At 40.7% G+C, this 25,336-nt stretch overlaps 2 protein-coding genes and 1 long non-coding RNA gene across 3 annotated transcripts; all 3 read right to left on the bottom strand.

Moving 5' to 3' along the window:
* Nucleotides 1-1,085: 1,085 nt before the first annotated feature.
* On the bottom strand, nucleotides 1,086-2,321 carry LOC140616542 (olfactory receptor 9S13-like). The gene has a single exon (XM_072797172.1). It carries the CDS (start codon nucleotides 2,218-2,220, stop codon nucleotides 1,270-1,272), a length of 951 nt encoding a protein of 316 aa, XP_072653273.1. The 5' UTR covers nucleotides 2,221-2,321; the 3' UTR covers nucleotides 1,086-1,269.
* Nucleotides 2,322-12,272: 9,951 nt separating this feature from the next.
* LOC140616540 (olfactory receptor 9S13-like) lies at nucleotides 12,273-13,836 on the bottom strand. The gene has a single exon (XM_072797171.1). It carries the CDS (start codon nucleotides 13,757-13,759, stop codon nucleotides 12,809-12,811), a length of 951 nt encoding a protein of 316 aa, XP_072653272.1. The 5' UTR covers nucleotides 13,760-13,836; the 3' UTR covers nucleotides 12,273-12,808.
* An 8,363-nt stretch (nucleotides 13,837-22,199) lies between these two features.
* Nucleotides 22,200-23,133, bottom strand: LOC140616317 (uncharacterized). The gene is made up of 2 exons (XR_012016863.1): nucleotides 22,753-23,133; nucleotides 22,200-22,430 (listed from the first exon to the last, which is right to left on the bottom strand). It is a non-coding gene; the product is annotated as an uncharacterized lncRNA (long non-coding RNA).
* Between the last annotated feature and the right edge of the window lie 2,203 nt (nucleotides 23,134-25,336).

Here is a 25,336-nt window from a genome sequence, read left to right as displayed (position 1 = left end):
GTAATAATTTTGACATGAAAATAGAGGGACAGGCAGCCAATGAGTTAGAGATTCAAGAGTCATCAAGAGAACACAGTGTAAGGATGTTATTGAATCCTGTTCCAACTGGGACAGTTCTCCTGGGTTCCCCTGTCAGCAAGCTTTGTCTGACACCCCCTCCCCTACATGGCCAGGCTCCAAAGCCCAGAAGTCTCTTGGGGCCCCAGGTATCAGGAGAAGAGCATAGACTAAGAGCAGATGCTGTGACCTTGAGTGGACTATTGTCCCTGGGGCAGCAGGTTTCGAACTCCTGAGCCCAAAGCCATTTCATCAACGCTTCCCTCCGTCATTAGGTATACCATTCTTCTGTGAGCTCAAAAGATCTGTCTGGAAAGACAATCCTCTCTGGGTTCTTCTCTGCTTGCTGCTGGTCTCTGTGCAGCCGACGCTAATCCATGTGGGGAGAAGACAACTCTGAATACATTTCTGTTCCTGAGGGAGGATTAGTTGGAGGTTGTTTTTAAAAAGTATGAAACTGAAATGTGCCTGAAAAATTCAAGCACATAGAAAGTGTGTGGCCTGCAGTGAGGATGCCCCTCTGTTTACACCAATCACTGTCCCAACTCTGGAGATTTGGGGTTTCTACTTCTGCATCTTTGGGGAGGAGGAGGCCTGAGGGTGCATTGTATTTCATTTAACTTGTTTTTCCATTACAGATATATGACCACACCCACAGCAGGTCTGAATTTTTAATCTTTTATCAAATACTGTGTAATCCTCACGTTCTACAACAGTGACATTCTCTTTCAGGGTCTCAGTGTTCCATTGTGTGCGGGACCAAGACTTTCCCATTTCAATCTGTGAATGGCTGTTTAGGATTGTACATTTGTAAAATTAATTTGGTAAGCTAACATACACTATAGCAGTAATTTCAGATGTAGTTTTCAATAAATCATCAGTTGCGTGTGACACTAGGTGCTCATCGCGTCATAAGCCCACCTTGTTGCCCATTATCCAGTTACCCACAACCTCCCCTCCAGAAACCCTCAGTTTGTTTCCTATATAGAAGAATCATTTTAAAACTTTATTCTGAAGAGGGAACTTAACCTGAGATCTACTGCTTAATATTTTTAAGGGAACAGTATATCATTATTGATTGTAGGTACATGTACAGCACATTGCTAAAGTGTTTCTTCTTGTTGACAGAAGTTTATGTCTGCTAAATAATAACTCCTCCACCCCACTGGGGAAACCTCCATATACTCCATCAAGTATTCGGGACACACTTCATCACATGGTCACGTGTTTCTGGCCCAGCCTCCACAAGGCCTCCTTCACATCCTTGTTTCGCAGACTGTAGATGAGGGGATTGAGCATTGGGATGACCAGCGTGTAGAAGACAGAGACCACCTTGCCCTGCTCCATGGACTCAATTGCTCCTGGCTGGGCGTACATAACAAAGAGAGTCCCAAAAAAGAGGGTCACTGCAGTCATGTGGGAGCCACAGGTGGAGAAGATCTTGCGTCTCCCAGCTCCCGAGCGCATCCTCAGGATGGTCACTGTGATGTAGCCATAGGAGATGAGAATCACAAATGTCACACCCACAATCATGAACCCACAAATGCCAAACATGAGAAGTTCATTGATGGCCGTGTTGCCACAGGCGATCTGGAGCAGAGGGGGTACATCACAGAAGAAGTGGTTGATGCGGTTGGAGCTGCAGAATGGGAGGTGGAATGTGAAGCTGGTCTGCACAACAGAGTTGAAGCACCCTCCACAGTAGGCGCCCAGCACCAGGCAAGTGCAGGCAGACTGGCACATGGTGATGGGGTAGCGCAAGGGGCTACAGATGGCCATGAAGCGGTCATAGGCCATAACACCCAGGAGGAAGCCTTCTGTTGTGGCCAGCAGAGATAAAAAAAAAAACTGGGTGGCACATCCTGCAAAGGTGATGACCTTGGACGAGGAGAAGAAGTTGGCCAGTGCATTTGGGGCGATCACAGATGAGTAGCACAAGTCCACAAAGGAGAGGTTCTTGAGGAAGAAGTACATTGGGGAGTGCAGGCGGGCATCCAGGGTGATAACAATGATCATGAGAATGTTGCCCAGTACAGTCACCATATACAGGGCCAGGAACACAGCAAAGAGCAGGGCCTGGGTCTCAAGGCCACCTCCAAATCCTTCCAGCACAAAATCTTGAAAGTAGGCCATGGAGAGGTTTCCATTACTGTGGGATGGCATGAACCTCAGTCCTCACCACGGGAATTACACCTCCAGTATTAGCAGATTAAGTAGGTCAAGCTAAACTTCTGCTGAAGATAATTTAGAAAAGATAACAAAACCAAAATCTGATCGAAGGTAAAGGAGAGTTAATGGGTTAGTGAAGAATTATTTTAAAAATTTCAAGATAAACACATAGGCCCTCAGATTTCATTACTGAGAGCTTATTTCTCCTTGTTACATAAGCCCATTTTGCAGAAGAATCTGTGAGGGCAGGTGGTTATCAGTGAGGGTTTGACTGTTGTGTGGAAGTCCTGCTACAGTGGTTGGTTAGCAGGGACGATGCTAGATGCACCATAGGAGTGAGATAAATCAGGAGTAGGTATGCAGCTCAGCTCCTGACCATTTCAATCCCTGAAACTGTATTAATATGTGAACTGAGTGCTAGCGCCTCTGACACTTTGCAAAAATAAGCATATCTCAAGAGGAAGATACATCATCCTAGACCACAGGTGTTATCTATAAAAGTTTTTTTATAATAAATTTATTTTTTATTGGTGTTCAATTTGCCAACATACAGAATAACACCCTGTGCTCATCCCCTCAAGTGTTCCCCTCAGTGCCCGTCACCCACTCCCCCCCACCCCCCACCCTCTTCCCCTTCCACCACCCCTAGTTCGTTTCCCAGAGTCAGGAGTCTTTATATTCTGTCTCCCTTTCTGATATTTCCCACACACTTATTCTCCCTTCCCTTATATTCCCTTTCACTGTTATTTATATTCCCCAAAAATGAGAACATATAATGTTTGTCCTTCTCTGATTGACTTACTTCACTCAGCATAATACCCTCCAGTTCCATCCACGTTGAAGCAAATGGTGGGTATTTGTCATTTCTAATGGCTGAGGAATATTCCATTGTATATCTATAAATTCTTTGTGTCAATACTGCCAGACAGAATTTTAAAATTGAGGAGTTCCTACAATATGGATTAAAAATTCAGAAACAATAGAAAAACTCAAAGAGGTTCTAGATTTTCGAGTTGACACACCAACTCTAAAGTTATTATGTGTAAAGGAAAATTTGAGACTAAGAATTATAGCCAACTGAACAAACAATGAAGAGACTAATATGTAACTTTTTGGAAGTACAGTGGCTAAAATTAGGAACTCAATGAATGTACTTTAAAGAGTAGAAATAGCTAAGGAGAAATTTGTGAACTAGAATACAGATCAGTAGAAAATATTTAGAGTGAGATATTGAGAGACCAAAGATAGAAAAGTCAGGAATGAGGGTTTGAGTTAAAAGATATGGGGACATCCATATCCATAAAAAATAAATTTATAAAAAGATGTTTCTTTTGTAAAATAAAACATAACTGACTCGAGAAATATATAATCCGAGCAGACATATAACAGAATGAATCAGAAGTCAAAAAACATTTCTAACAAAGAAAAGATCAGGACTAGATGGTTTCAGTGGTGACTTTTATCAGTGAATACAGAATTAACACAAGTACGCTCAAAGTCTAATAGGAGAAAACACTTCATTTTTTTCTTTATTCTTTTCCTTTTTATTTTTTTTATTGTTCAGTTTGCCAACATATAGCATAACACTCAGTCCTCATCCCACCAAATGCCCCCTTCAGTGCTCATCACCCAGTCACCCCAACCCCCTTCCCACCATCCTTTCCACTACCCCTTGTTTGTTTCCCAGAGTTAGGGGTCTCTCATTTTGTCACCCTCACTGATATTTTCACTCATTTTCTCTCTTTTTGCCTTTATTCCCTTTCACTATTTTTTATATTCCCTGAATGAATGAGACCATATAATGTTTTCCTTCTCTGATTGACTTATTTCATTCAGGATAATACCCTCCAGTTCCATCCAGGTCGAAGCAAATGGTGGGTATCTGTCGTTTCTAATTGTTGAGTAATATTCCGTTGTATACATAGACCACAGCTTCTTTTTTTAATTTTTATTTATTTATGATAGTCACACACACACACACACACACACACACACACACACACACACACACAGAGGCAGAGACACAGGAGGAGGGAGAAGCAGGCTCTATGCACCGGGAGCCTGATGTGGGATTCGATCCCGGGTCTCCAGGATCGCGCCCTGGGCCAAAGGCAGGCGCCAAACTGCTGCACCACCCAGGGATCCCTAGACCACAGTTTCTTTATCCATTCATCTTTCAATGGAGAAAACACTTCTTAATTCATTCCATAATGCCTGTATTGTTTTCACACTAAACGGAGTCAAAGTTGTTGCAAGGAAATGAAGCAACGTATCAAAATGTAATGACTATGGATATAAGAATACTTATCCAAGTCCAAGTAAACTAAATCCAGCAGAACTTCACAGGGATTATACAGCATAACCAAGTGAGAGTTATCCCAGGAGTGCAAAGACAGGTCAATACACAAAAGTCACTCAATGTAATACACCATACAAATGGAATTAAGGGGAAAAAACTACATGATCATCTTAGTAGATACAGGAAGAGTACAAGAGATTGCTAGAAGAAATGAAAGAAGACCTACATAAATGTAAAGATATCCCATGATCATGGACTGGAAGGCTTACTAATGTCAAGATGTAGTACTCCCCATATTTATGTATGGATTCAATGTAATCCTATGGAAATTCCAATTCCCTGTTTTTTTATGCGGGGGGGGGGGTTTGTTTTGTTTTGTTTTCAGAATTGACCCTAAATAGCTGAAACAATATTTGAAAAGGACAAAGTCGGAGGGCTAATACTTCCTGATTTAAAAAGTGACTTTGAAGCAGAACGGTGTTGTGCTTACGCAAGGATAGACATAGACCAAAGGAATGGAATCACAATACAGAAATAAACTCACACATCAGTGATACTCAACAAGGGGCCGAAGGGCACCAACCAACTGTGAAAAAAAAAAGTAGTCTTTTCCACAAATTGTGATGGAAACACTGAATATCCACATGTAAAAGAATGATTTAAGAGCTTTACCTCACACTACATAAAAAAATACTCAAAATGGACAAAGACCTAAATGCAAGTGCTAAAACTATAAAACTAGTAGATGTGAACAAGCGTTCAGTGTCAATTATTGTGACTTGGGATTAATCAGAAATTTCTTAAATATGACATCAAAGTACAGACTACAAAATAGGAGAATTAAAACTAAAATTCAATAAATTATACAAATTGAACTTCATCTAAATTAAAATCTTGTGCATCAAAAGACACTATCAAGAAGATGAAGACAAAATGTATATTATTGGGGATAATTTTGAAATTTATATATCTAGTAAGGATCTAGTATCCTTACAAGATAAGAACTCTTCCAACTCATCAGCAAAAACACAAATTTTAAAATGGGCAAAGACCCTGCATGGACATTTCTCCAAAGAAAATATACAACTGGCCAGTAAGTATAAGAGAAGATGTTCAACAACATTAGTCATTAGGGAAATGTGAGTCAAAACTATAATGAGATCCCACTTTGTTCATTAGATGGGCTACAATTTTTTAATGATAGAGAAGAACAAATGCTGATGAGAATAAGGAAAAATCATCACCCTCATAATGGTGGTACAGCCTCTGTAGAAAAAAGTCTTCCCACCCCTCAGAAAGTTAGACATAGAGTTTCCCTATGACCCACGCTATCCACATGTGGGGATGTGCCCAAGAGAATTGACAATATACATTCACATAAAAGCCTGTACACAAATGTTCATTGTAGCAATATTCACAATAGCTAAAAAGCTAATGCAAGCCAAATGCCCATCAAATAGTGAAGAGATAAACAAAATGTGAAGTATTCATACAGTGGAACAATCAGTATGCAGCCATTAAAGAAGTCAAACTCTTTTGTGGGGGGTTAGGGAGGGAGCACACAGGTGAGCAGGAGGAGGGGCAGAGAGAGAGAAGGGGAGAGGGGGAATCTTAAGCAGGATCCATGCCCAGCATGGAGCCCAATATGGGGCTTGACTCACTACCCTGAGATCATGACCTGCGCCGAAATCAAGAGTATGTTGCTGAACTGCCTGAACTACCCAGGTTCACTGAAAAAAAAAAAAAGTTCTAGTACAAGATACACCATGGATGACCCTTGAAAACATTATGCTAAATAAATGAAGCTTGGCACAAAAGCCTGAATCTTCTGTAAATTCATTTTATAAAATATGCAGAAGAGGGACAGAAGTGCATTTGTATTTGCCAAAATATGGTTGAGGGAGAGGGAAGGGAGAGTGCTGATGGGAATAGGGTTTCTTTGGGTGATGAAACAATTCTGGAACCAGAAAGTTGAACACTGTGGATACAATAAAAAATGAAACAGCACACTTGTTTGTACACGTTGAACTGGTAAAATTGTGACTTTTGTGTCATGTGAGCATTGTTCCTCAATTAAAAATATTAAAAATCAACTTTATGGTCAACTAATATTCGACAAAGCAGGAAATACTATCCACTGGAAGAAAGACAGTCTCTTCAATAAATGGTGCTGGGAACACTGGACATCCACATGCAGAAGAATGAAACTAGACCACTCTCTTGCACCAGACACAAAGATAAACTCAAAATGGATGAAAGATCTAAATGTGAGACAAGATTCCATCAAAATCCTAGAGAAGAACACAGGCAACACCCTTTTTGAGTTGGCCACAGCAACTTCTTGCAAGATTCATCCACGAATGCAAAAGAAACAAAAGCAAAAATGAACTCTTGGGACTTCATCAAGATAAGAAGCTTTTGCACAGCAAAGGATACAGTCAACAAAACTCAAAGACAACCTACAGAATGGGAGAAGATATTGGTAAATGACGTATCAGATAAAGGGCTAGTTTCCAAGATCTATAAAGAACTTATTAAACTCAACAGCAAAGAAACAATCCAATCATGAAATGGGCAAAAGACATGAACAGAAATCTCACAGAGGTAGATGTAGACATGGCCAACACGCACATGAGGAAATGCTCTGCATCACTGGCCATCAGGGAAATACAAATCAAAACCACAATGAGATACCACCTCACAGCAGTGAGAATGGGGAAAATTAACAAGGCAGGAAACCACAAATGTTGGAGAGGATGTGGAGAAAAGGGCACCCTCTTACACTGTTGGTGGGAATGTGACCTGGTGCAGCCACTCTGGAAAACTGTGTGGAGGTTCCTCAAAGAGTTAAAAGTAGACCTGCCCTACGACCCAGCAATTGCACTGCTGGGGATTTACCCCAAAGATACAGATGCAATGAAACGCCAGGACACCTGCACCCCGATGTTTCTAGCAGCAATGTCCACAATAGCCAAACTGTGGAAGGAGCCTCGGTGTCCATCAAAAGATGAATGGATAAAGAAGATGTGGTTTATGTATACAATGGAATATTACTCAGCCATTAGAAATGACAAATACCCACCATTTGCTTCGACGTGGATGGAACTGGAGGGTATTATGCTGAGTGAAATAAGTCAATCGGAGAAGGACAAACATTATATGTTCTCATTCATTTGGGGAATATAAATAATAGTGAAAGGGAATAGAAGGGAAGGGAGAAGAAATGGGTAGGAAATATCAGAAAGGGAGACAGAACATAAAGACTCCTGACTCTGGGAAATGAACTAGGGGTGGTGGAAGGGGAGGAGGGCGGGGGATGGGGGTGAATGGGTGACGGACACTGAGGGGGCACTTGACGGGATGAGCATGGGTGTTATTCTGTATTTGGCAAATTGAACACCAATAAAAAATAAATTTATTATTAAAAATATTAAAAATAATAAATAATGATCAAGACTCTAGAACATTCACCAGCATTTTAAGCTGAGAGAATTTAATTGAAGCACATCAACCATTCTAAAAATACATTAATTCATAATATTGAAGAAGAAAACCCCTTCACTGTCTTCCTTTGGATGATGATGTTGAGGGAATCACACAATGACCCTCACAGTGGGGAAATAATTGTTTATTTTTTTAATTCTTATTTTTTTAATAATAAATTTATTTTTTATTGGCGTTCAATTTACCAACATACAGAATAACACCCAGTGCTCATCCCGTCAAGTGCCCCCCTCAGTGCCCGCCACCCAGTCACCCCCACCTCCTGCCCTCCTCCCCTTCCACCACCCCTAGTTCGTTTCCCAGAGTTTGGAGTCTGTCATGTTCTATCTCCCTTTCTGATATTTCCCACCAATTTCTTAATTCTTATTTTTAAAGATTTTATTTATTTATTCATGAGAGACAGAGAGAGGCAGAGACACAGGGAGAAGGAGAAGCAGGCTCCATGCAAGGACCCCGACGTGGTTCTTGATCACGGGTCTCTAGGATCACACCCTGGGCTGAAGGTGGTGCTAAACTGCTGAGCCACCCAGGCTGCCTGGAAATAGTTGTTTCAGGAATTTTCCCTTAGAATATTGCAACTAATAAATGAAGATTGAAATACGGAATTTGAGTATTCTCATCTTATAAACCCCTAATGAAACATCCAGTGTAGGTAAGATTAATGACCACTGTTAATACAAATCAAGAGATGCAGCCAGGTGGACCTCAGAGTGGAAGTACACACAACAGTTATGAAATATTCTTACCAAAAATCAATTGTAAGTCAGACTGAGCTTCTAGGACCTACCAGTTTCCCAGAATATAAGAAGCAACACAATATAACACAATATGCTAATGAACCCTACAAGGACATGATCAGCCAAACCGGTGATGTGTGTGAGAAGCTTTGCAGGATAAAAAACTGGTTTTCTTCAATAAAAAAGTTGAAGTAATAATATTGAAATGAAAATAGAGGGACAGGCAGCCAGTGAATGAGAGACTTTAGAGGCATCAGAGAACAGTGGATGGATGTTATTGAATCCTGTTCCAAAACAAAGTATAAAGGAAACATGAGCCAATCTGGACAATTAAAGCACTAAATGGAACTTTTATAATATTAAGGGTAATATTAATTTCTTTGTGGAGAATAGTTAAATTGGTGTTGTCTTTAAAGTCACTGTTGAGAGGGATTAGATATGATTGATTGTAGATTGATAATTATTGAAGATGGTTGGTGCAAATATGTAATCCATTATTGCTCTAGTTCCATGTCTGAGTGTTTGAGAACATCCATAATAAAGAGAGTCAAGGAAGTGACACACAGAGGAGAGGAGCCAGATGTGCTGTACACATTTGAAAATGTGCACAATCCTGCTAATCATCAGGAGAAAGCAAGTTCCCATGTTAAAACGTCCTCCTGCACACCCGCCCAAATGTCTCAAACTAAGCAGAGGGGCAGTAACCAGCGGTGTTGCGGACGGGAGCCACTGGAAGGGAGTGTAAATCAGGACACATTTGTCATTTTCTACTGATGTGGAGGATCCCTGTTCCTCACCTGTGTCTTCACTTTCCCTCTGGAAGTGTGCACAGGTATACAGAGATACCACGGGGAGCCTGTTCCCGGCAATGTTAGTACCATAGCTGCACTAGTGAGTTGTGGTATGTTGCCTGGCAGAGAACTAGACAACCGTAAACAGGAAGCAGCATGATGCTGACCGTGGACCGCAGCCTGAGAACAGCTGCTCATCACAGGTCAGGCTCAGGTCACTCACTCTCAAAGCCTGGATATCCAAAGGCAGTTGGTCCTCAAGGACCCAAGTCATCCTGTTCAAAACTGCTTGCTCAGGTCCAGGTGGAGGAGGTCACCACCAGGAGCCACACCACACCCGTCTCCCTCTCTCCTGATCATCCTGGGCTGTGTCCTGACAATCTGCATTGACCCCCTGCCTCCACCACACCTGTCAACTCAAGACCCTTCTCATGTCTCATGAGAATGTACGCAATGGTTTCATAATGAGCTCTATCCTGCCCATTCCCTACTTTGTGTCCCACACAGAGGTCCTTGTGCAGAGTCACCAAATCCTCCCTCATGTCATATTGCTCCCTAATGCAAATGAGTGACAGCTTCCCCACCAGCTGAGGGACCTGGAAAGGAACCCAGAAGGGACTGGAACCCTCAGTTCCAGACAGGGACATCATACTCGGAGATTCTCTGATTCTCTCCATCTGTCATGATGTCTGTCTACCTCCATCCAACTTTAGTGTGTGACCAGCTGTCATCTCCCAATGGGCTCTCTGTCCCCTCTCTGATGTGACAGTTTCCTGTTTGTGCCATCAGCAGCCTGGTCATGCCCCCCTCACTGCCTGTGTCCCATCAATTTCAACTGTTTGTTGTAAAGTCGGCCTTTTTACAGAGCCATGAGCTCCCAGGGATGGCCCTGGTCTATAGTATTTCTGCATCCCTCACCCTGTGGCCATGTCCCTTTGAAGGGTGTGCTCAGTACTCTGGTGACCTACTGATTTGAGCCTGAGAAATGCACTTCAGGTCACGAGGGAGCCTGGTGCTGTGATCTCTGTTTACAATGAAAACCGGGCTCTTTAGCTGGTATGACCCTGAAGTCCAAGACAGTGCTGGCCAGGGCAGGAGTGGGGTCACCCCTTCAGATGCTGAGGCAAGCCCTGAGTGCTTACTGTCTACCTTAGCTCTAAAGCCTCCCTTACACACATGGTGTCCTTCATACCTGGCAGCTCTGAGGGATGGCTGCCTTGACTCTTACTTCTTCCAGGTGAGGGTCATGACTGTTCAACATCACACAGCCAGCACCTGCTCTCCCAGGGTCTCCCAAGCTCCTGGCCCACATCCGTGCTGATGATGACGAGGTTAGCAGGAGGACTCTCACCCTTCATCCTTCTTTAAGGTCTCCCATGCAATGAAGAGAGAGTGGGGAAGTGACAGGGGAGGACACCCAGGGACCCAGGTAGTCTGGCGGGTACCAGAGGTTCAGGCTTCAGGAGGCTCCTTGATCTTGGTAGGCTCATGGGAGGGAAGGGTCTCAGCTCACCTCAGTTTCCACGTCTTATTGCATCATCCAGGCAGCAGGGCAAGGACCTGCACATTGGGGTCACTGTGCTGGGAAGGTCTCTCCTCCTGCAAAGCTGGGATTTGGAGCCTTGAATGGCCAATTAGGTGAGCTTCTTTGTGTTCTGGCCTCTGGAGTGCTCTGGGACTCCTGGTTCTCCTGGGTTCTCCTGTCACCAAGGTTTGTCTGACCTGCCCTCCCCTACACGTCCATGTATTCAAATCCGGAAGTTTCTGTGGTCCCCAGGGGGTGAGCAGAAGATGAGTATAAACTCTAATAGCCTCGCTGTGGCCCTGAGTTGACTGTCCTCCCAGGGGTGGCAGGTGTGAACTCCTGAGCCCAAAGCCATTTCATCACCCCTTTCCCCATCACCTTACTCATACCATTATCTGCAAGCTGAAATGATCTGTCAGGAAAAACTATCCTCTCTGGGATCATCTCCGTTGGTCTCCCTGCAGCTCGTCCTCCCTTCAGCTCCTCAGCAGAGTCTGACTCAGAAGTGGAAGAAGACCACCCTGAATACATTTCTGTTCCTACAGAGGGGTCAGGAAGAGGTTGCTTTTCTAAATCATAGAACCAAAATATCTTTGAGAAATTCAAGCACTTAGAATGTGTTGGCATGCAGTGAGGATGCCCCTCTGTTTACCTCAATCACTGTCCCAGCCCTGTGGGAGTTCTGGGGTTTCCATCATGTCACTTGTTGGGGAGATGTTGGCATGGGTGCCCTTGTGTCTTTTACTTAATTGTTTTTTCTTTTTTTTTAAAGTTGTATTTATTATTCACGAGAGACACAGAGATAGAGGCAGAGATAGAGGCAGAGGGAGAAGCAGGCTCCTCCAGGAGCTCCCACGTGGGCTACTATCCCTGGACACCAGAGATAGAGCATGATGCTCAACCACTGAGCCACCCAGGTTCCCAAATTGTTCTTGTCTTTTACATAAATATGATCACACCCAACATCAGGTCTGCATTTTTTATCTTTTTACCGTATACTGTAATTGTCACATTTGTAAGTAGTGATTCTTTTTTTTAATAAATTTATTTGTTATTGGTGTTCAATTTGCCAACATATAGAATAACACCCAGTGCTCATCCCATCAAGCGCCCCCCTCAGTGCCCGTCACCCAGTCACACCCACCACCCGCCTACCTCCCCTTCCACCACCCCTAGTTTGTGTCCCAGCCTTAGGAGTAAGTAGTGATTCTCATTCCCTTGTCTTCAGTGTTCTGTTGAAGGGGATTAGGACTTCCTCATTTAACTATATGAATGCCTATTTAGGAATGCACATTTTTAAAACATGTTTCATTAGCCAACAATTACTATATCTTGTTTCAGATGTGGTGTTCAGTAATTCATCAGTTCCGTATAACCAACCCTGCTCATCACATCACACCCATATTTTAATGACCATCTCCCAGTTATCCCATGCCCCAATGACCTTCTGTCCTGTAACCCTAGGGTCATTTCCTAACTGAAAACTCACTTTTTAAATTGTACTCTGAAAGGGTCACTTATCCTAAGATATACAATTTAATAAATTTCTAAGGCACAATATATTATTGTTGATTGTAGGTACAGCATATAGCTCTCTCTAAAGTTTATTCCTCTTACATGAATGAAATTGCTTCCTGTTAATTAAGAATTCAAACACCTGAGTCCTGGTAAACACTATCCCCACTGTCTAACCTGCAAAACTCTCAGACTCCCTTCACCACATCCTTCACATGGCCATGTGTTTCTGGCCCAGCCTCCACAAGGCTTCCTTCACATCCTTGTTTCGCAGACTGTAGATGAGGGGATTGAGCATTGGGATGACCAGTGTGTAGAAGACAGAGACCACCTTGCCCTGCTCCATGGACTCAATTGCTCCTGGCTGGGCATACATGACAAAGACGGTCCCAAAAAAGAGGGTCACTGCAGTCATGTGGGAGCCACAGGTGGAGAAGACCTTGCGTCTCCCAGCTCCTGAGCTCATCCTCAGGATGGTCACTATGATGTAGCCATAGGAGATGAGGATCACAAACGTCACCCCCACAATGATGAGCCCACAGATGCCAAACAAGAGAAGTTCATTGATGGCCGTGTTGCCACAGGCGATCTGGAGCAGAGGGGGCACATCACAGAAGAAGTGGTTGATGCGGTTGGAGCTGCAGAATGGGAGGTGGAATGTGAAGCTGGTCTGCACAACAGAGTTGAGGCAGCCTCCGCAGTAGGCGCCCAGCACCAGGCGAGTGCAGGCAGACTGGCACATGGTGATGGGGTAGCGCAAGGGGCTACAGATGGCCATGAAGCGGTCGTAGGCCATGACACCTAGGAGGAAGGCTTCAGTTGTGGCTAGCAGGGAGAAAAAGAATAACTGGGTGGCACATCCTGCAAAGGTGATGATCTTTGATGATGAGAAGAAGTTGGCCAGTGCATTGGGGGTGATCACAGATGAGTAGCACAAGTCTAGGAAGGAGAGGTTCTTGAGGAAGAAGTACATTGGGGAGTGCAGGCGGGCATCCAGGGTGATAACGATGATCATGAGGATGTTCCCCAGCACAGTCACCATGTACAGGGCTAGGAACACAGTGAAGAGCATGGCCTGGGTCTCCAGACCACCTCCAAATCCCTCCAGCACAAAATCTTGAAAGTAGACCTTGGAGAGGTTTTCATTACTGTGGGATAGCATGAGCCTCAGTCCTCAACAGGGGAATTACTCCTCCAGTATTAGCAGATTAAGCAGAACTTCTGCTGAAGTGGAAGCTCAACAACACTTTAAATCACCAGGGGGTCCAAGAAAAAATACAATGGAAATTACAAAGTATTATGAGATAATGAAAATAGAAACAATACACCCCAAGACTCAGGCGATGCAATGAAAGAAGGACTCAGAAATTTATAGCTATAAACACCAATATTAAAAAAAAGATTTATGTTGCATAATTAACTTTCTATATTAGGTAAGAGAGTAGAAAGGAATAAAAAACTAAGCTCAAAGAAAATAGAACGAGGGTGACGGGCACTGAGGGGGGCACTTGATGGGATGAGCACTGGGTGTTATTCTATATGTCGGCAAATTGAACACCAATAAAAAATAAATTTATAAAAAAAAAGAAAATAGGAGTCTCTCATGTTCTGTCTCCCTCTCTGACATTTCCCACTCATTTTTTTCTCCTTTCCCCTTTATTCCCTTTCACTATTTTTTATATTCCCCAAATGCGTGGTGGAAGAGGAAGTGAGCGGGGGGTGGGGGTGACTGGGTGACGGGCACTGAGGGGGCACTTGACAGGATGAGCACTGGGTGTTATTCTGTATGTTGGCAAATTGAACACCAACAAAAAATAAATTTATTATAAAAAAGTCTTTTAAAAAATAAATAAATAAAATAAAAGAAGAATGGGAAACAAACACATAAAAAAAAGAAAATAGAATGGAATGGAATAATAAAGATTAGAGAAGAGATAAGTGAATTAGAGGAGAGTAAAATAAAACACTACAATCAAAGACACTAAAAGCTAGTTCTCAGGATGCCTGGGTGGCTCTGTGGTTTGGTGCCTGCCTTCGGCCCAGGGTGTGATCCTGGTGTCCCAGGATCAAGTCCCAAATCAGGCTCCCTGTGTGAATGGAGCCTGCTTCTCCCTCTGCCTATACCTCTGCCTCTCCCTCTCTCAGAGTCTCTCATGAATAAATAAATAAAATCTTTTTTTAAAAAAAAAAAAAAAAAGAAGCTAGTTCTCTGAAAATTTTGACCAGCTAGACAAACTTTGGGTAGATTGACCAAGAAAGTCAGAAAACTTAAATTTCTAAAATCAGAAATGAAAGCAGACACATGACTTTTGATCTTCAGAAATAAAAATTATCATAAATATATTGGAGCAATCGTATTCCAACAAGTGAGCTAACCTAGAGGAAATGAACCAATTCCTGGAAACAGTGTAACATAACTGACTCAAGGAGAAATAGAAAATCTGAGCAGACATACAACAAACATGGAATCAATAGCCAAAACGCTTTTCTAACAAAGAGAAGTTCAGGACCGGAGGGTTTCAGTGGTGACTTTTAACAGTGAATACAAGAATTAACACACACACAACTCAAAGTCTCAAATGTAGATAGGAGAAACCACTTCCTAATACATTTCATAAGGCCTGTATTGTTTTCACACTAAATGGGGTCAAAGATATTGCAGGAAAATGAAGCTAAAGATCAATATGTATTATGAATATAGATACAAAAATCCTTATCAAAATTGAAGGAAGCCAAACCCAGCAGAACTTCACAGAGATTATACAGCATTAACAAGTGAGAGTTATCTCAGGGTAGCAATACTGGATTAATATAGAAAAATCATTGAATTTAGTACACCATACAAATGGAATTTAGGGGAAAAAACCCACACAATTATTTCAGTAGATACAGAAAAAAATGCTGAAAGAAATGAAAGAAGACCTACATAAATGTAAAGATATCCCATGATCATGGACTAGAAGATTTACTAATGTCAAGATGTAGTAATCTCCACATTTACATACAGATTCAATGTAATCCTATGGAAATTCCAATTACATTCTTTTTTTTAAGATATCGACCTTAAATAGCCAAAACAATATTAAAAAGAACAAAGTAGGAGGGCTAACACTTACTGATTTCAAAACTGTCTTTTAACCAGACCACTGTTGTGCTTGCACAAGGATAGACATAGACCAAAGGAATGGAATCAAGAAAACAGAAATACACTCACATACCTGCGATTTTCACGAGGGGGCTCAAGGGTACTATCCAACAGTGAAGACTCTTTTTTCAAATATTGATGGGAAAACTGAATATCCACATGAAAAGAATGCATCAAGAGCTTTACATCACACCACATACAAAGTAACCAAAATGGACAGAGACATAAATGCACTTGGTAAAATTATAAAACTATTAGAGGTGAAAGAGACATCAGTGTCAATTATTGTGACATGGGATTAGTCAGCAATTTGTTAGATATAACATCAAAGTACAAACAACAAATTACAATGTTGGTGGGAATGTGAAATGGTGCAGCCACTCTGGAGAACTGTGTGGAGGATCCTCAAAGAGTTAAAAATAGACCTGCCCTACGACTCAGCAATTGCATTGTTGGGGATTTACCCCAAAGATACAGATGCAATGAAACGCCAGAACACCTGCACCCCAATGTTTCTAGCAGCAATGTCCACAATAGCCAAACTGTGGAAGGAGCCTCGGTGTCCATCGAAAGATGAATGGATAAAGAAGATGTAGTTTATGTATACAATGGAATATTCCTCAGCCATTAGAAACGACAAATACCATTTGCTTCAACGTGGATGGAACTGGAGGGTATTATGCTGAGTGAAGTAAGTCAATCAGAGAAGGACAAACAGTGTATGTTCTCATTCATTTGGGGAATATAAATAATAGTGAAAGGGAATATAAGGGAAGGGAGAAGAAATGTGTGGGAAATATCAGAAAGGGAGACAGAACATCAAGACTCCTAACTCTGGGAAACGAACTAGGGGTGGTGGAAGGGGAGGGGGGCAGGGGGTGGGGGTGAATGGGTGATGGGCACTGAGGGGGGCACTTGACGGATTGAGCACTGGGTATTATTCTGTATGTTGGTAAATTGAACACCAATAAAAAATAAATTTATTTAAAAAATGAAAAAAATAAAAATAAACTGAACTTCATTAAAATTAAAATCTTGTGTATCAAAGAACACTTTCAAGAAGATAAAGACAAAACCTAATTTAAGGTAGTACTTTCAACAAATTACATATATCTCATAAAGATCTAGTATCCATGGAATATACAGAACACTTCCAACTCAGCCACAGAAACACAGTCAAATATAAAATGGGCAAAGATTGCAAGGGCATTTTCTTTTTTTTTTCTTAATAAATTTATGTTTTATTGGTATTCAATTTGTCAACATATAGTGCTCATCCTATGAAGTGCCTACCTCACTTCCTGCCACCCAGTCACCCCCAGCCCCCTCCACCTCCCCTTCCACCACCCCAGTTCGTTTCCCAGAGTCAGGAGTCTTTATGTTCTGTCTCCCTTTCTGATATTTCCCACACATTTTTTCTCCTTTCCCCTTTATTCCTTTTCACTATTTTTTATATTCCCCAAATGAATGAGACCATATAATGTTTGTCCTTCTCCAATTGATTTATTTCACTCAGCATAATACCCTCCAGTTCCAACCACGTCAAAGCAAATGGTGGGTATTTGTCATTCCTAATGGCTGAGGAATATTCCATTGTATACATAGACCACATCTTCTTTATCCATTCATCTTTCGATGGTCACTGAGGCTCCTTCCACGGGTTGGCTATTGAGGACATTGCTGCTATAAATATAAGGGTGCAGGTGTCCCGGCGTTTCATTGCAACTGTATCTTTGGGGTAAATCCCCAACAGTGCAATTGCTGGGTCGTAGGGCAGGTCTATTTTTAACTCTCTGAGGATCCTCCACACAATTTTCCATGTGGCTGCACCATTTCACATTCCCACCAACAGTGCAGAGGGTTCCCCTTTCTCTGCATCCTCTCCAACATTTGTGGTTTCCTGCCTTGTTAATTTTCCCCATTCTCACTGGGGTGAGGTGGTATCTCATTGTGGTTTGGATTTGTATTTCCCTGATGGCAAGTGATGCAGAGCATTTTCTCATGTGCGTGTTGGCCATGTCTGTGTCTCCTCTGTGAGATTTCTGTTCATGTCGTTTGCCCATTTCATGATTGGATTGTTTGTTTCTTTGGTGTTGAGTTTAATAAGTTCTTTATAGATCTTGGAAACTAGCCCTTTCTCTGAAAGGTCATTTGCAAATCTCTTCTCCCATTCTGTAGGGTGTCTTTTAGTTTTGTTGACTGTATCCTTTGCTGTGCAAAAGCTTCTTATCTTGATGAAGTCCCAATAGTTCATTTTTGCTTTTGTTTCTTTTGCCTTCATGGATGAATCTTGCAAGAAGTTACTGTGGCCAAGTTCAAAAAGGGTGTTGCCTGTGTTCTTCTCTAGGATTTTGATGGAATCTTGTCTCACATTTAGATCTCTCACCCATTTTGAGTTTATCTTTGTGTATGGTGCAAGAGAGTGGTCTAGTTTCATTCTTCTGCATGTGGATGTCCAATTTTCCCAGCCCCATTTATTGAAGAGACTGCCTTTCTTCCAGTGGATAGTCTTTCCTCCTTTATCGAACATTAGTTGACCATAAAGTTCAGGGTCCACTTCTGGGTTCTCTAATCTGTTCTATTTATCTATGTGTCTGTTTTTGTGCCAGTACCACACTGTCTTGATGACCACAGCTTTGTAGTACAACCTGAAATCTGGCATTGTGATGCCCCCAGATATGGTTTTCTTTTTTAAAATTCCCCTGGGTATTCAGAGTCTTTTCTGATTCCACACAAATCTTAAAATAATTTGTTCCAACTGTCGGAAGAAAGTCCATGGTATTTTGATAGGGATTCCATTAAACGTGTAAATTGCCCTGGGTAACATTGACATTTTCATTATAGTTATTCTTCCAATTCATGAGCATGGAATATTTTCCATCTCTTTGTCTTCCTCAATTTCTTTCAGAAGTGTTCTATATTTTTTAGGGTATAGATCCTTTACCTTTTTGGTTAGTTTTATTCCTAGGTATCTTATGTTTTGGGTGCAATTGTAAATGGGATTGACTCCTTAATTTCTCTTTCTTCAGTCTCACTGTTAGTGTAGAAATGCCACTGACTTCTGGGCATTGATTTTGTATCCTGCCACGCTACCAAATTGCTGTATGAGTTCTAGCAATCTTGGGGTGGAAGCTTTTGGGTTTTCTAGGTAGAGTATTATGTCATCGGCGAAGAGGGAGAGTTTGACTACTTCTTTGCCAATGTGAATGCCTTTTATTTCTTTTTGTTGCCTGATTGCTGAGGCTAGGACTCCTAGTACTATGTTGAATAGCAGTGGTGAGAGTGGACATCCCTGTCTTATTCCTGATCTTAGGGGAAAGGCTCCCAGTGCTTCCCCATTGAGAATGATATTTGCTGTGGGCTTTTTGTAGATGGCTTTTAAGATACTGAAGAATGTTCCCTCTATCCCTATGCTCTGAAGAGTTTTGGTCAGGAATGGATGCTGTATTTTGTCAAATGCTTTCTCTGCATCTATTGAAAGGATCATATAGTTCTTGTTTTTTCTCTTGCTGATATGATGAATCATATTGATTGTTTTACGAGTGTTGAACTAGCCTTGCGTCCCGGGGATAAATCCTTCTTGGTCATGGTGAATAATTTTCTTAATGTACTGTTGTATCCTATTGGCTAGATCTTGTTGAGTATTTTTGCATCCATGTTCATCAGGGATATTGGTCTATAATTCTTTTTGGTGGGGTCTTTGTCTGATTTTGGAATTAAGGTGATGTTGGCCTCATAGAACGAGTTTGGAAGTACTCCATCTCTTTCTATCTTTCCGAACAGCTTTAGTAGAATAGGAATGGTTTCTTCTTTAAACGTTGGATAGAATTCCGCAGGGAAGCCATCTGGCCCTGGACTTTTGTGTCTTGGGAGGTTTTTGATGACTGCTTCAATTTCCTCCCTGGTTATTGGCCTGTTATGGTTTTCTATTTCTTCCTGTTCCAGTTTTGGTAGTTTGTAGTTTTCCAGAAATGCGTCCATTTCTTCTAGATTGCCTAATTTATTGGTGTATAGCTGTTCATAATATGTTTTTAAAATAGTTTGTATTTCCTTGGTGTTGGTAGTGCATGGGCATTTTCAAAAAAATGTATAACTGGCCAAAAAGAGAAGATGCTCATCATCATTAGTCATTAGGGAAATGTGGAACAAAACTCCTATGAGATTTCACTTCATTTGTTAGAATGGCTACATTTCTTTTCATGATAGAGTAGAACAAATTTTAGTGAGAATTTGAAAAAACTATAACCCTCATATACTGCAGGTACTAATATAAGAGTGATACAGCCTCTGTAGAAAATACTCTTGCCATCCCTCAGAAAGTTAGATGTAGAGTTTCCCTATGACCCACCCTAATCCACATGTAGAGATGTGCCCAAGAGAAATGACAATATATATATATATATATATATATATATATATATATATATTTTATATACATAAAAGCTTGTTCACAAATGTTCATAAAAGCAATATTCATAATGGATGGAATAAATGCAAGCCAAATGTCCATCAAATGGTGAAAAGATAAACAAAATGTGAAATATTCATACAGTGGAACAATCAGTATGCAGCCATTAAAGAAGTCAAATTCTTTTGTGGGAGGTTAGGGAGGGAGTACACCAGTGAGCAAGAAGAGGGGCAGAGGGAGAGAAGGGGCGAGGGGGAATCTTAACTAAGATCCATGCCCAGCATGGAACCCAATATGGGGCTTGACTCCCAACCCTGAGATCATGACCTGAGCCTAAATCAAAAGTCAGATGCTGAGCTCGGTCATCCACCTAGAGCCCCAAAAGGAATAATGATCTTCCACAAGATAGAACATGGATGAGCCTTGAAAACATGCTAAGTAAATGAAGCTTGACACCAAAGGCTAAATATCCTGTAAGTCCAGTTATATAAAATGTGCAGAATAGGGACAGAAGTGCCTTTGTATTTACAAAATCCAAAACATGGCTGGGTGAGAGGGAAGGGAGCATGCTGATCGGAATAGGGTTTTTTTGTGTGTGATGAAACTATTCTGGAACCAGAGAGTTGAACATTGTGGATATAATTAGAAATGAAACATCACACTTTATTAACACTTTGAAGTGGTAAAATTATCACTTTATGTCAATGAGAATTGTTCCTCAGTTTAAAATGTTAAAACTAAAAAATAACGAAGGTGAAATATACAGATGCAGTAAAACACCAGGACACCTGCACCCCGATGTTCATAGCAGCAATGTCCACAATAGTCAAACTGTGGAAGGAGCCTCGGTGTCCACCGAGAGGTGATGGATAGAGAAGACGTGGTCTATGGATACAATGGAATATTAACCCCTGGAAAGGTTGAATACCCACCATTTGCTTCTATGTGGATGGAACTGGAGGGTATTATGCTGAGTGAAGTAAGTCAATCGGAGAAGGACAATCATTATATGGTTTCACTCATGGGGAATATAAGAAATAGTGAAAGGGATTATAGGGGAAAAGAGGGGAACTGAGTGGGAAATATTAGAAAGGGTGACAAAACATGAGAGACTCCTAACTCTGGGAAAAGAACAAGGGGCAGTGGAAGGGGAGGTAGGTGGGGACATGGGGTGACTGGGTGACTGGTAGGGGGCACTTGATGGGATGAGCACTGGATGTTATGCTATATGTTGGCCAATGAAGTTCAATAAAAAATATAGGTGAGCACTTGACGGGATGAGCACTGGGTGTTATTCTATATGTTGGCAAGTTGAACACCAATAAGAAATAAATTTATAATTAAAAATATATATATATAAATAAAAAAGAACATTCACTAGCATTTTCAACTGATAGAATTTAATTGAAGCACATCAATTATGCTTAAAAATCCCCTTGAGTTCATAATATCAAAAATAAAAGCCTCTTTATTTTCTTCCTTTGGGGGATGATGCTGAGGGAATCCACACAGTGACTCTACAGTGAGGAAATATTTGTCTTGAGTGAATTTCCCTATAGAGAATAAGGCTACTAATAAATGAAGACTGAAATACAGAATTTTAATATTACCATCTTAAAAACCCCTAATGAAATAATGAGTTTAGATAGTATTACCAAAAACTGCTAATATTAAAAAAGAAGAGGTGCAGCCAAGTGGTCCTCTCAGTGGAAATAGAAACAATGCTTATGAAATATTCCTGCCAAATATCAATCGTGAGTCAGACTGAGCCTCTAGGATGTACCAATTACTGGAAATATAAGGAGCAAAAGAATATGCTAATCACCCTATAGGGACATGATCAGCAAAATCTGTCATATTAGAAGCTTTGCAGGGTAAACACCTATTTGTACAAAAAATAAGTTGAAGTAATAATTTAGAAATGAAAACGGTGGGAATGGCAGTCAGTGAATTAGAGATTCAAGAGTCATCAAGAGAACACAGTGTAAGGATGTTATTGAATCATGTACCAAAACAAATGATACAGGAAAAATGACTCAATCAGAAAAATGAAAAAAGCAGATGGAAATTTAATAATATTAAGAAGTAATTATTCATTGTTTTATGAAAATAGTAACATCAGAGTTGTCTTTCTTTAAAGTCCTCACCATTTAGAGGGATTAGATATGATCAGCTCTAGTTTGATAAAACTGAAGTTGGTGGGAGCGATAGGTAATCCATTACTGCTTTAATTTCATGTTGGTGTGTTTGAGAACATCCATAATAGAGAGAGGCATGCATCTAAAAATAAATGAAATGAAATTATGTGGAGAATTTGTCCACACACGGGAGGAAAAGCAGAGCATGACCTTCAGTAGCAGGAAACTGACATAAAGCCTAAATACGTCTGTATTATGTGAAGGACTAAATTGTTTTGAACAATATAAATGGAATAAATTTCCAATGAAAAGTTGTGCCAGTAGGCAGGTTGAAGAAACAAAACTTAACCATACGCTATATAGAGATAAAAAAGCAAACAAAGTGTTGAAAACAAAGTGATGGAAATGTGCACAGCAAACTAACATTCCACCAAACAACACGACACCACAGTTGCTATACTAACCCCAAAGCCGACTTCAAAGTGGAAAAACCAGCTGAGAAGAGGACACTTCACAGTGACGAGAAACATTTGGTTTCCCCGAGATGGGCAACCGTGTTAAACGTGTGAGCACCTGCCAGAAGAGCCTCAGGATATACAAAGCAAAACTGGGCACTTACGGGACAAAAGTACAAATCCACAACTATGTAAGAGATTTTAACCCCCTCCCTTGGAACTGATAGAACAATCACACGAGATTCCAACCTGGATACGAAACGTTTAGGCAGTAACATTAGTGACCATAACCTAATGGAGCACGGCATCCAACAGCAGGATGTATATTCTTTGTTTTCTTTTTCTTTTTTTAAGGTTTTGTTTAAAGTCCAGTATAGTTAACACAGTATACTACTGGTTTCAAGTGTACAGTACGGTGATTCAGCCCTTCCATACAGCACCTGGTGCTCATCACAACAGGTGCGCTCCTTCATCCCCATCACCTCGTTTCCCCTTCCCCTGCCCCCAACCCCCGCCCACCTCCCCTCTCTTACCCTCAGTGTGTTCTCTGTAGTTCAGAGTCTGTTTTCTGGTTTGCCTCTCTCCTTTCCTCCCCTATGTTCCTTTGTTTTGTTTCTGAAATTCCACACGAGTGAGATCATATGATAATTCTCTTTCTCTGACTTCTTTCACTTAGTATAATACCCTCTATATCCATCCATGTTGTTGTAAATGGCAAGACTTCATGGGTTTTTATGGCTGAGTAATATTTCATTGCTTGTATATACCAACTCTTTATCCATTCATCAGAGGATGTACATTAATTTTAGTTTATAAAGAATACATTCACACATAGACTATATTCTGGACACAGAGCAACTTTCAACACATTTCAAAGGGCACTTGGAGGGATGAGCACTGGGCGTTATGCTATATGTTGGCAAATTGAACTCCAGTAAAAAAAAATAAAAATACTTTTCAGTAAAAACTCTAAAAAAATAGTGTATAAAATATATTTGTACACAATTTAAATTAAACTAAAAGTAAATCACAAATAAAAACATTTTATTTTATTTTATTTTTTTAAATTTTTTATTGGTGTTCAATTTACCAACATACAGAATAACCCCCAGTGCCCGTCACCCATTCACTCCCACCCCCCGCCCTCCTCCCCTTCTACCACCCCTAGTTCGTTTCCCAGAGTTAGCAGTCTTTACGTTCTGTCTCCCTTTCTGCTATTTCCCACACATTTCTTCTCCCTTCCCTTATATTCCCTTTCACTATTATTTATATTCCCCAAATGAATGAGAACATATAATGTTTGTCCTTCTCCGACTGACTTACTTCACTCAGCATAATACCCTCCAGTTCCATCCACGTTGAAGCATTTTAATAATCCAGGGCAGCCCAGGTGGCCCAGCAGTTTAGCACTGCCTTTGGCCCAGGGCCTGATCCTAGAGGCCTGGGATCGAGTCCCACGTCGAGGTCCCTGCATGGAGCCTGCTCCTCCCTCTGCCTGTGTCTCTGCTTCTCTCTCTCTCATTCTGTGTCACTCTTGATTAAATAAATAAAATCTTTAAAAAAACATTTTAATAATCCAAATGTAATTGTTAATTTAAAAAGTATTTCTAAGTAAGCCACAGGTCTAAACAATAATTTTGAAATTTAAAAATTGCGTAAGAGGAGTAACAAAAGTAGTGTCTCGGATACACTTAAGTCTGTTTTTTTTTTTTAGTCTGTTTTTAAAGGGAAATTTACAGGCTTTAATCCATATGTTAGAAAAGGAAAACAGGAAATGAGTATTCATCTGAAAAAAATCATAAAAGATTAGTAAACAAAATCCCAAGAAAATGGAAGGGAACAAAATAAAGACTAAAATTTATTAAATAGAAAACAGAAGGTGTTATAATAAAAGGTGATTATTTGAGAAGATCTATCAAATGACAAATGTTTTGAGGGATGAAGTTGAAAAGACAGAAATTACTGATGTCAGACATGAAAGGAGGATACACAGAGATTCTAGAATTGGAGTGGATCGTGACAATGTTTTCAAAAACTTGAAATGTTGATAAAATTGGCAAACTACTATAGAGATATCACCCACCTGAACTGAGTCCCCAACAAAACAGAAGATATGTGAGTTCCATAATTATTGAGAAATGCATATGCACTTTAATATCTTTCCATGCAAAAGATTCTAGGGCTAGATGGCTTTATTGTGAAAGTAAATACTTCATAATGAATAAATGTGAACAAGTGTACCAAAATACTTAATCTTACACAAGATCATCAAAGCAATAGAAGAACAACAACTTTCCATGCTATTTTATGAGTCCTGTGAAATCTTAATGCCAAAATCTGATAAGGATATTTTAAGAAAGTTTTTTAAAAACACACTATCTAAATCATTAGCAAAGAAGCTAATTTACCAAACCAAATCTAATGAAGTAATATATAAAAATTATAGTATGTCCAACACCAAGTTGTCTGGAATCCGGGAATGCATGAACTGTTGAAAGAAACTGAAGTAGATTTAAGTAATATGGCAGGATACCAGGTTCCCAAACTGGCACACTCAGTATTGCATAAATGCCAGTTCTCCCCACAGCGAACT

Source organism: Canis lupus, chromosome 24, assembly GCF_048164855.1.
Source record: "Canis lupus baileyi chromosome 24, mCanLup2.hap1, whole genome shotgun sequence".
Classification (NCBI taxonomy): Eukaryota; Metazoa; Chordata; class Mammalia; order Carnivora; family Canidae; genus Canis; species Canis lupus.
Note: the sequence above shows the minus strand (reverse complement) of the source record. Positions and strands in the feature narration are given on the sequence as shown.

Bases quoted from the DNA above. Each gene is read 5' to 3' on its own strand.
- LOC140616542 (XM_072797172.1), bottom strand. From the start codon at position 2,220: ATGCCATCCCACAGTAATGGAAACCTCTCCATGGCCTACTTTCAAGAT.
- LOC140616540 (XM_072797171.1), bottom strand. From the start codon at position 13,759: ATGCTATCCCACAGTAATGAAAACCTCTCCAAGGTCTACTTTCAAGAT.